The following is a 12,541-nucleotide window of genomic DNA, read 5'->3' as shown; positions in this document are numbered from 1 at the left end:
CCACACACGCTCTTCCATTCACTCCTTCCTGTGTCCACCTCATTTCCCCTAAACTTCGTTTCCCCCTTTCTTCTCTTTACCTCCATCTGCAGTGTACATGGATTATAGCAAAGCATATCTTTGCAGCTTATTGTCTTTAGTAATAATAAAAGAGTTGATAAGTCTACGTGTATCAATAGGATAACCTGGCCTGGGGGGTGTATTCTGTTACTTTTCTCTTCATCTAGCCATTGTTGCCTATCTTCAGAGGCTCCTAGATACTCGAAATCTGTTGAACCTAAATGCTTAGCACTGAATGAATTAGGAATCTGTCTTCAGAGGAAGGACCGGAACTGTCAGACTCCACCCCCAAGGAGCAGCACCATAACTTAGGTCAACCAGTCATGATTAAAGTTTGGTCTAAAGTAGGCCAGAAGTGGAGTGGGAAATATAAAGTCCTTATGATAGGTTGTCAGATTGGTAACATAATCCAGTAGAACACCAAAAAGGATGAGTCAATGGTACAACTCTTTACAGGGAATTAAACCGGACTTCTCTACTATTAAACAACCAGCATATTAATGTGTTTCAGGAGCCCAATGCCTCCTTCAGAATTGCTGAGTGGAACGCATGTTTTTTTGGATATTTAGGGACATTTCCTCCCCAGCCTGCAGCCAGGTAACCAAAACCACATGCGTTAGACACACCATGCAGGTGCTTAGGTTGTATGAGGTCTAGACATGTAAAGAAGCCAATGCTGTGGGGAACAGAAAACCTGCGTGCCATATCCGGCAGGGGAGGAAGGGTCCCTGAAAGTCCTGCTGTTCCTGGTGTGTGAGCTGTGGAAACATGCGTTCCACCCAGCAATTCTGAAGAAGGGAGATGTGCCCCCGAAACATTAATATGCTGGTTGCTGTATGAAGAAATCAGGTTTAATTCCCTGGTCTGCCTAATACTGCCTGTAAAGAGCCGCCCCATTGACCCATCATTCTTGGTGGTGATCTGGCATATTCTCTCACGCCCCGTGCAAGCGGAGGTGTATTTAATAACATAAAGAAGCGGGCATAGTAACTCCAGAGCCTACAGTCCTCTGAAGAAAGAGGTGGTAATAGGTGTCGCTAAACATCGGCTGCTATAGGGCTGTACTCTATATCCATCACTGGGCACTTCACCAACTAGTGCCTCTCTTCACATACTTATTCCAATGGGCACCAAGACAGAAGAGTCCTACATAATTATACATGCGTTGTGCTTAGCATGCTGCAAATTAGATGTAGATGCAGCATCTCCGGAGACATTACATTGTCCTACTAAAAGTAATTAGACGCCTGAGCAAGAATCGAAAATAGCATTTATTTCCATATGTTAATACGCAGGGGGGCTTCTTTGGCACTAATGACATCAGATACTCCCCGTGGCATACTTTCTACTAACATCTGATAGACTTCAGCTGGTATTTCCCTCCATTCGTCCTGCAAATGTCTGGCGAGTTCTCTCAGAGAAGATGGGTGCTGTTTATATTTCCTGACCTGGTATTCTAGTTCACTCCAGAGATGTTCAGTAGGGTTCATGTTGGGACTCTGCGCAGCCAGTCCAATCGTGGAACATCCATATCCTCAAATCAACCTAAAACAGCATTGGATTTGTGACAAGGTGCTTCATATTTTTGGAAGTATGGCTGACGATTCCCAGAATGTTACCACATTATCGGCAGCACATTATTGTCTATAGTCAAGGTACAACTCCATGTCCATGGTTCAACCAACAGACCAAGACGGTGCTACATCAATTATCCCCAGAACATAATGGAACCTCAGCCCTACTTAACTGTTGGCACAACACAGATAAAAGGTGTTCCCCAGATGTCCTTCACACCCAGGTATGTCCATCTGATATGAAGATGGAGTAGGGTGATGTGTCACTCCATAGATCGTTCTTCCGTTGATCAACTGTCCAACAACAACGCTCCTTGCACCATTGTAGACGGGCCGATGCATCGGGCTTCATGATGGATGGCTTGTGTGTAGCGGCATAACCCGTATATCCAGTAGCATGCAGTTCACATCATATACTGTATCTGACACCTCCAGAGGTCGGCATCTTAGGCTGCCTGTCCACGGGCGTTGCGATATCCCGCAGCGAATCCCCTCCACAGGAGCCAACGCCCGGGAGCAGGAGCCGGCAGACGAATGACAGATAGGCTCACCATGGAGAATCGCAGCATGCTGCAAATTGCCGGCCGCGAGCGGAGAATCGCCATGATTCTCCGCTCATGGACAGGGGGGCTGCGCTCTCCATAGCAACGCTATGGAGAGCATTCACTACGTTCTCCGCAGATGGATTATCGCCATGGGGAATGCAATGAAAATTCGCCCGTGGATAGGAGCCCTTATGTAGCGTGATTAAACATGCCAATAAGACTCGATCCGTTCTGATAAAGGAATCAAAATAATTTTGGTACGATAGTATACGCTCGTTAGACAGTATCGCACATAATCCACTTAGATACAATGACTCATCAGTCCAAACGACTCTGGCTCTGCAGACAACCGACATCCATGATGGCATTGCTAAATTATCATCTATTGCAAAGGCAAAGAAAAAACAAAATGACTCATTTCTTGGACAAGTATAAGATTTATTAATGATTGCAGAGGTTACAAAGGTTAATTCGCTTAAAGGGCTTGTCACACTTCTAGCAGTTCTGTTGAAGACCTATTGAAGTAAATGGTACTCAGCCTGCAATACCAACCCACGCCACTGCACAGTGTACAGAGCGGTCTTCTTCCTGCACAAAATAGCTAGAGGTGGGACATCCTCTTTAAAAGGGGATCCTGCACCAGGACAGACTCTATCACGAAAGATAGCTATACAATACCCCAATGATGGTGGGTACAATGCATCCAATAAAAACAACCAATAGACCAGGAATACAAGAGAGTTTCAAGCCTTACTCAGAAATCTTACGATCTACGGCAATATGCCTCTTGTGGCTCTTCTTGGCAGAGGACTCACAAAAGGGAAAAACACGTGGCAAACTATTTTTGTAGCCCTTGATTAGCACTTCAGATAATGCTTCCTCTTCATTACCAAGGCCAATGACATACATTCCATAGATAGAGGAACCCAGCCCTGGTTGCTCACATCTTCTCAGCTGTTGTGCTGGACTTCCCTCCCAAGAGCAACTGCATTGTTAGCATAGAATGGGGTGAGGTATGGGCCCAAAGGTCATGGAAATGGTGTGACGCTTCTGTCCTGAGTGACAAAACTTGGCACCATAAAGGGGCTAATTCTGATCTTTGCAATGTACTCCACTAATTAAGGCATTGCTAGATGTCCTGGTGGCAGGTTCTTATTAGCAGTTATATACCTATATAATTAATAAGCCACATTTGACTTCAAAAAGATCACACTTGTCCTTAAAGCTCATTATTGACATCAATACAAGGTCTTCTGAGAAGCAGAAGATACTAAGCTTGCCAGTTCACTAACCATTTGATCAGCAGAAGGCCCAGTATAATGGCAAAAAGAATAGAGATCATGGATTGTGGCAACACCTTGGTCAGCATGACAAACGCCAGAAGAAACACAAGACCAATAAAAAGTGTGTGGAAGATTGTGTTCCTAGAAGAGGAGTCCCCTTGCTCCAGAGGATTGTCTTGAGCTCCTACAATTGGTGGTGGTGCTACTCTACAAGCCCCGTCAACACTGGAATCGTATAGGCTTGGACCAGCATTGCTACCCAGATGGTGATGATGAGCTTCTTCAGCATCTGGGCTGATGGGACTACTCTCATGAGCATTCTCTTGAGCTCCTAAACTTCGTGGCTGTGCTACTCTGCAAGCCCTGTTATCACTGGAATCGTCTAGGCTTGGACCAGCATTGCTACCCAAATGATGATGAACTTCTTCAGCATCTGGGCTGGCGGGACTACTCTCATGAGCATTCTCTTGAGCTTCTAAACTTCGTGGCTGTGCTACTCTGCAAGCCCTGTTATCACTGGAATCGTCTAGGCTTGGACCAGCATTGCTACCCAAATGATGATGAGCTTCTTCAGCATCTGGGCTGGTGGGACTACTCTCATGAGCATTCTCTTGAGCTCCTAAACTTAGTGGCTGTCCTATTCTGCAAGCCCTGTCATCCTTAGAATAATCTAGACTTGTACCATCACCACCATCCGGACCATGACTACCTCCATTAGCTTCTGCACTAGTGGGAGCACTTGCATGAGCATTGTTTTTGGTACTTCGATATTTATCAAGATTCTCATGAGTATCGTTATAACCCATCTCCTGGTCAGCACTATCTAGTCTAGTAACACCAGGAGGCTCAGCTAGATGTTTTCCAGTTTTCGGAGAACCATTGGTGCTGCCAATCTTAGATTCTGCACCAGCTGTTCCCATTTCACCAATATCGAGTTCAACTTTGACCCAATTGCCAGGACTGATGCATAAGTCGGATTGTGTCCCACCATATTCATCATTTATATTTGTGACAATCTCCACATTGCAACTGAGACTATCACCTAAAAAAGTGCCTGAAGACCTGGAAACATTGGTTTCTGGAGCAGCAGATGTAAAGGTATCTGCAGGTTCTTCTGAGTTGTCTTCTTCAGCATCACAAATGCATCGGTCTACAATGGACTTGACTATGATTGCGGCCAAGATGGCCACCAAAATACCAAAGGAACATACAGCTTCATCACCCACTAAAAATGCTTCTACACTTGACCATTTTTTCAACATTTCATCTTGAAACTCTTTCAAGAAGGCCTTCTGGTGACAGGTCTTGCTGCAGATGAACCTCACAGCCAAGAAAGATAAGTCACGAATGATCTCCTTTCTTTGATCTTGTTCTTTCAGGAAAATCTCTATCTTATTTCTCGATGTTGAGGTCATCTGTAGGAAATTAATAAGAATTGAAAAAAATACAGAACAAGCCAAACATATTAAGGATCATCCAAAGTTAGGGTGATCCGATCATCATCGGGACCCCAAAGAAGTCCAAGTTATGGAAATCTCCAACCAACATGGTATTGTTTGGGGTAAACAAGCATCACAGCTCATTCGTGTTGGGAATCAATGAGGATTACTGACTCTAGAACCCTCAACAATGTCTGTCAAATGGTGTCAAAATAGAAAGGCTTCTAGCCGTTCCCGTCATCAGGTTTCTGAAGCTCAATCCCAATTTGTAGATATGTACAAGATAACAGCTCTCCTGTTGAAAATGTATGTAACTAGACCCTATCTCCCTCCATAGAGTTCTTCACGGTGGTTTGCCAAATGTCCAGCCTCTGTCCTTCTGGCGTTGTAGTGAAATAGTGGAGGGAAACTAATGCTGGACCTGATCCCATAGTTCTCTACTGGATTGTTCATGTCATATGACACATCAGCTTTGATGCCGAATGCCTCCCTGTGCCGGACAGAAAAACCTTACATGCAGCATTTTTTTTTCCAGGAATGGACACTATACCAGTGGAAAAACTGGACCAAAATGGCATCAGTTGGGTTTAGCTCCCACATAAAACCACTGGGCAGACACAACCGATATATGGAACCCCAACAGAGTGTTACAAATGCAAATTTTGGAGTGTATGTTTGTATGACCAAATCACAAACCTACTATATTACAAAATTTGACATATTTAGTCCTCTGTTATAGTACTAGCATTCATTCATTGCCCTAGAATGTGGGGACTATGTTATAATGTGTGGGCACCACTGGCCTCATTCAGGGCATTCCTAGGTCTGGGCTCCTCTAATATTGTATTAACAGGTATAGCAGTGAATGATTGGGGTGTGGTCCAAGCATTTGAAAATGGGTGCAGCTTATATGTAAATTATTTGCTATCCATGTCCCCTACTTAGGGTCCTTTTACATAGGGTGACTGATTGGCACTTAAAAGTGGGGTTTCTGCATTACTGATTTTATAGAGTTTTGGGTCCCTTATGCCCAAAACTATATAAAATCAATATATTCCCCATGGCACTGGCCTGCTGCCGCAGCATCTGACAGGTGCCATCACCCGGCCAGAAGGCCTGATGACATCCCATAAACCTGTTACATGGACTTCAAATGGAGAAGCCCTGAGTCAGGTTTACTAGACATCCCTAATGACGTCCCTGCCAGCCTCCTATTGGCTGCAGTGGTCACGTGGGTAAATAAGTCATGTCACTGCGGCAACCCGAAGCAGACACAGGAGCAGCGGGCAACTGGAGGTGAGAATTTTGGTTCAGTTTATTATATATAGTCTGTCCCCAACTGCCACCAATGTCAGGGGGTTGTGGAAAATGCCTTTAAAAAGGGTTGTACCAAGGTTATCCATAGGATAGGGGATAAGGTGCTGATCAGTGGGGGTCTCACCTCTGAGACCCCCATCAATTTCAAAATCGGAGGTAGTGTGTATCTCATTCTCCTCACTGCAGTATTATTGGACCCCTAAAAGTGAGGAGGAGACTGAATGGAGCGCTGGACACACTAGTGGTCCATTCACTTCCTATACGTCTACCGAGTCGGTGCTGCTTGGCCATTTCCATCAGCCCTATTGAAATGAATGGAGTGCAGATGGTGTGTGCTCAGCCAACGCTCCATTCACAGTAATGCTACTGTTAGGGTTGTAGAAGCGACCCCTCAGTGACAAGAGTGGGACACGGGACTCCAGTTCTCAAGATCAGCGAGGGTCCCAGCAGTGAGCCCCCCACAATCAGCAAGTTATCCCCTATCCTGTGGATAGGGGATAATGTCTAATCTTGGTACAACCACTTTAAATGCCTGACAACGACTGACTGAAGGACAATCGTTATGTGTAGAAGGGCCCCTACTCCCTGAAGTTGTTTCTTATTGGTTGACTATAACGAAGCAGGTTTACCAGTAAGTGTTCCATGAAAGCAGCGAGGTGGAAGACCAGGACCAGGTCGTAGGACTCTTGCAAATTTTGCAGGAATTGTATCTGTAAAAGAAACCATTAATAACTGTTTTTAGAGAAGTAACACAAAGCCGTGTATTTCCCAAAGTACAAGCTGCCGTATATAAGACACCCAACAATTCTAATAAAGGGATATAATGATCTTCACAAAATGTAATGTATTTCAAAGCTCTTTGAGGGACAATATTCTTCGGTGCACCACTGACTTCCTTTGCAGTGATCTGCCTGTGTTGAAATGACAGAATGTATCACACTTCAGGGTCATGGCCGTACTTTGGCCGATCTCTCAGTGGTTGTCACACTTTATAGATGGGTCAGCATAGAATAGGGTGGATATCATCAACACCAGGTCAAAACGTAAGCTGACTGCAAAGATGAACCGTGGAGATACCTATAAATTAATTGGTGGCTTTGTGTACTTAAGGCGGAGCTACTCCTTTAAAAATATTCATAGCTAATGGATATGTAAAATAACAAGTTGGGGTCAACTGAGTAGTTGAAGGTCTATAACCTTCACCAATGACCCTGTGAAGACGATGGAGCCCTTCCTGAAGCCAACTGTAGACCAGATATAATGATTTTCCTTGTCCCAGTCTGGGGGTCCAGAGATTTATGGTTGCTATATACACTGAAGATCTCCGCACTAGGAACTCCAACTCAATAACGGGTTGGTCCACCTTTTTTGGCAATCATAGCTTTCAGACATTGGGGAATAGATTCCACAAGGTAGTGAACATCTACAAACACTCAACTCGCCCCGTGCCCGCTGCAGCAGCTCCGTCAGATGGTGAACATTCTGTGGATAAGTAGGAGCAGATCTCACCACCCTTCTCAGCATATCTCAAACACGTCCAATGGGGTTACAGTCCGGTGAGTTTGGGGGCAGTGTGGAGAATTCCAACTATGCCCTAGTGAATCAAGCTCGATGACACAGAGCGTTGTCCTGAAGAAGAATGCTACTATAGTCAGGGAAGGGGGAAAGGGACTTGTTATTTGTATAGCGCCAACTTATTTCCCAGCGCTTTCAGGTAATTTTTTTTATTACCCCCCAGCAAGCTGGGTACTCATATTACCGACCTCTGAAGAATGGAGGGCTGAGTCAACCTTGTTACCTGAACCATGGGGGGATTGAACTCGCAACGTTCTGGCATGACCTTCTGCCATGTGTTCAAGGTCCACTGATGTATTTCCATGCCTCATGCGAGGTGTTGTTGGGGATGACGTGGGGTCATCAGAGGTTCTTGGGCTATTGAAACACAATCGCCACAAGGTATGCCGCATAGTGCCCACTGTTGTAATGCTGGGTCAGTTGGTCTACTGTGGCACGTTGCTGAGATACCAAACGTGCCACCCGGCGCTTGCCTCCAGGATCAACCACATGTGGCCTGCCGCTGTGTGATCTTCTGTCGGATGCCTGTCTATGGTTCAACCAATCTTGGTACAGTCTTAATACTGAGGTTCAGAAACAGCCAACAAGTGCGACTGTGTAATAAATACTGGCACCACCCCTCCGGGCACCAACAATCTCCCCGCGGTCAAAGTCACTCAATGGACCACGATATAACCATGATTGCCAAATGTTGCCTTCTGCTGCGTAGAGGGGAGGACAGTACATTATGTGAGAGCAGATCGTCATGTGGCCATCACATGGTACCGCGTTACTGATCACACGATGCCACACATCAGCTGTACCTAATGCAGTGATCGTACAGTGTAGATGTACAGGCAGTGGACAAAAATATGGAAACACTATACGAAATTAATGCCTTAAATTACATGGGATTATAAATCATATTTCCATAAGACATGTAAAGATGGAAGTTAAGTGGAGGTAATATGACACAGATGCTACTGGACAGAGATGAAGACCTGCACAAGCAACAAGGTTCCATTGGTCAGGGGTTTAAGCCACTCAGTTGCTGTTACCAGCTGGCTCCCTAAACCATCCAGAGCAGGGCAAGAGGTGAAGAAAACACAATTTTTTTGTACTAAGCAGGGGTTAATGATAAAAATCCCATGTAATTTTGTATGGTGTTTCCATATTTTGGTCCACCCCCTACATATAGTAGGTTTACTTGGAGGCAGAGGTGTAACTTGGGCCCCAATGCAAAACCTGTAACAGGGCCCCCAACTATAATGTTTTATTCATAGTACTGGGCTCCCTATATGGAGAAGAGAGGCCTTATGGGCCCCCTAAGGCTCCTGGGCCCGGGTGCAACCGCATCCTCTATAGTTACGCCCCTGCTTGGAGGTACAAGCAAAATCTACTGTGACACAAGTCATCTTACCTCAGACTCTGATTCAGAGATGGAGAGCACCTTGTGACATAATCCAAACACAAATGTTTCTCCAGATTTGACAAGTTTCTTGCCGCCCGATGCCTGGAGATGCCGAAAGAAGAAATACCACGAGTTTGCTTAGGAATCTGAACAGATTTACATGACAGTTTAGCCTCCAAGTGGCGCTGTTCTACAGTACCTCCTATGACCAACATGTACTAAGGTTTGGCCAATCACACTGCCGAAGGTATAAGTAGAGTTGTCACCTACTCAAGTCCATCCATGGGGCACTCAACTCTGCACCGAGCGTCACCTATTAAGATGGGGACTGGTGAAAGACCGAATGAGCCTCCTGCTTCTATACTTGAGCACCAAAAACCTGTCGGAGGGAAGGGGGGCATCCTGAAACGTTTGGGAAATCTCTACTCACCCAGTTATCTGGACAGGGATTCCGAAATATAATCTGCACCCTCTTCCCTTGGTGAGATACAGTTAGTAGATCCGCCATCACATCAAAAACCTCGATCATCTCCTGAATCTGGGAATAAATTACATCGACCAATATTATACAGGGGGCGGTATTATAGTAGTTATATTCTTGTACACAGGGGGCAGTATTATAGTAGTTATATCCTTGTACATAGGGGGCAGTATTACAGTAGTTATATTCTTGTACATAGGGGGCAGTATTATAGTAGTTATATTCTTGTACATAGGAGGCAGTATTATAGTAGTTATATTCTTGTATATAGGGGGCAGTATTATAGTAGTTATATTCTTGTACATAGGAGATAGTATTATAGTAGTTATATTCTTGTACATATGGGGCAGTATTATAGTAGTTATATTCTTGTACATAGGAGATAGTATTATAGTAGTTATATTCTTGTACATAGGGGGCAGTATTATAGTAGTTATATTCTTGTACATATGGGGCAGTATTATAGTAGTTATATTCTTGTACATAGGAGATAGTATTATAGTAGTTATATTCTTGTACATAGGAGGCAGTATGATAGTAGTTATATTCTTGTACATAGGGGGGCAGTATTATAGTAGTTATATTCTTGTACATAGGGGGGCAGTATTATAGTAGTTATATTCTTGTACATAGGGGGGCAGTATTATAGTAGTTACATTCTTGTACATAGAGGGCAGTATTATAGTAGTTATATTCTTGTACATAGGAGATAGTATTATAGTAGTTACATTCTTGTACATAGGAGGCAGTATGATAGTAGTTATATTCTTGTACATAGGGGGGCAGTATTATAGTAGTTATATTCTTGTACATAGGGGGCAGTATTATAGTAGTTATATTCTTGTACATAGGGAGCAGTATTATAGTAGTTATATTCTTGTACATAGGAGGCAGTATTATAGTAGTTATATTCTTGTACATAGAGGGCAGTATTATAGTAGTTATATTCTTGTACATAGGGGGGCAGTATTATAGTAGTTATATTCTTGTACATAGAGGGCAGTATTATAGTAGTTATATTCTTGTACATAGGAGTAGTATTATAGTAGTTATATTCTTGTACATAGGGGGCAGTAATATAGTAGTTATATTCTTGTACATAGGGGGCAGTATTATAGTAGTTATATTCTTGTACATAGGAGGCAGTATTATAGTAGTTATATTCTTGTACATAGGGGGCAGTATTATAGTAGTTATATTCTTGTACATAGGGAGCAGTATTATAGTAGTTATATTCTTGTACATAGGGAGCAGTATTATAGTAGTTATATTCTTGTACATAGGAGGCAGTATTATAGTAGTTATATTCTTGTACATAGGGGGCAGTATTATAGTAGTTATATTCTTGTACATAGGGGGCAGTATTATAGTAGTTATATTCTTGTACATAGGGGGCAGTATTATAGTAGTTATATTCTTGTACATAGGAGGCAGTATTATAGTAGTTATATTCTTGTACATAGGGGGCAGTATTATAGTAGTTATATTCTTATACATAGGGGGCAGTATTATAGTAGTTATATTTTTGTAGATTGGGGGCAATATTATAGTAATTATATTCTTGTACATAGGGGGCAGTATTATAGTAGTTATATTCTTGTACATAGGGGGCAGTATTATAGAAGTTATATTCTTGTACATAGGGGGCAGTATTATAGAAGTTATATTCTTGTACATAGAGGCAGTATTATAGTAGTTATATTCTTGTACATAGGGGGCAGTATTATAGTAGTTATATTCTTGTACATAGGGGGCAGTATTATAGTAGTTATATTCTTGTACATAGGGGGCAGTATTATAGTAGTTATATTCTTGTACATAGGGGGCAGTATTATAGTAGTTATATTCTTATACATAGGGGGCAGTATTATAGTAGTTATATTCTTGTACATAGGGGGCAGTATTATAGTAGTTATATTCTTGTACATAGGGGGCAGTATTATAGTAGTTATATTCTTGTACATAGGAGGCAGTATTATAGTAGTTATATTCTTGTATATAGGGGGCAGTATTATAGTAGTTATATTCTTGTACATAGGAGATAGTATTATAGTAGTTATATTCTTGTACATAGGGGGCAGTATGATAGTAGTTATATTCTTGTACATATGGGGCAGTATTATAGTAGTTATATTCTTGTACATAGGAGATAGTATTATAGTAGTTATATTCTTGTACATAGGAGGCAGTATGATAGTAGTTATATTCTTGTACATGGGGGCAGTATTATAGTAGTTATATTCTTGTACATAGGGGGGCAGTATTATAGTAGTTATATTCTTGTACATAGGGGGCAGTATTATAGTAGTTATATTCTTGTACATAGGGAGCAGTATTATAGTAGTTATATTCTTGTACATAGGAGGCAGTATTATAGTAGTTATATTCTTGTACATAGGGGGCAGTATTATAGTAGTTATATTCTTGTACATAGGGGGCAGTATTATAGTAGTTATATTCTTGTACATAGGGGGCAGTATTATAGTAGTTATATTCTTGTACATAGGAGGCAGTATTATAGTAGTTATATTCTTGTACATAGGGGGCAGTATTATAGTAGTTATATTCTTATACATAGGGGGCAGTATTATAGTAGTTATATTTTTGTAGATTGGGGGCAATATTATAGTAAATATATTCTTGTACATAGGGGGCAGTATTATAGTAGTTATATTCTTGTACATAGGGGGCAGTATTATAGAAGTTATATTCTTGTACATAGGGGGCAGTATTATAGAAGTTATATTCTTGTACATAGAGGCAGTATTATAGTAGTTATATTCTTGTACATAGGGGGCAGTATTATAGTAGTTATATTCTTGTACATAGGGGGCAGTATTATAGTAGTTATATTCTTGTACATAGGGGGCAGTATTA

The 12,541-nt window shown here is 42.2% G+C and overlaps 2 protein-coding genes across 3 annotated transcripts in view; one reads left to right on the top strand and one right to left on the bottom strand.

The window, feature by feature from the left end:
- NOP9 (NOP9 nucleolar protein) overlaps positions 1 to 12,541 on the top strand; it is a 57,447-nt gene that overhangs the window by 30,437 nt on the left and 14,469 nt on the right. The gene's annotated exons all lie outside the window — the stretch shown is intronic.
- LOC136633354 (uncharacterized) overlaps positions 2,609 to 12,541 on the bottom strand; it is a 70,625-nt gene continuing 60,692 nt past the window's right edge. Inside the window, exons 6-9 of one of the 2 annotated variants that reach the window (XM_066609028.1) lie at positions 9,614 to 9,721; positions 9,193 to 9,285; positions 6,848 to 6,928; positions 2,609 to 4,877 (exon numbers count right to left, since the gene is read on the bottom strand). In XM_066609028.1, coding sequence (XP_066465125.1) covers positions 3,450 to 4,877; positions 6,848 to 6,928; positions 9,193 to 9,285; positions 9,614 to 9,721 — 1,710 coding nt within the window. In that variant the 3' untranslated portion in view covers positions 2,609 to 3,449. The remainder of the gene's footprint in view (positions 4,878 to 6,847; positions 6,929 to 9,192; positions 9,286 to 9,613; positions 9,722 to 12,541) is intronic. The other variant, XM_066609027.1, reaches the window with a different exon arrangement.

This window comes from Eleutherodactylus coqui, chromosome 6 (genome assembly GCF_035609145.1).
Source record: "Eleutherodactylus coqui strain aEleCoq1 chromosome 6, aEleCoq1.hap1, whole genome shotgun sequence".
NCBI classification, from domain to species: domain Eukaryota; kingdom Metazoa; phylum Chordata; class Amphibia; order Anura; family Eleutherodactylidae; genus Eleutherodactylus; species Eleutherodactylus coqui.
Note: the sequence above shows the minus strand (reverse complement) of the source record. Positions and strands in the feature narration are given on the sequence as shown.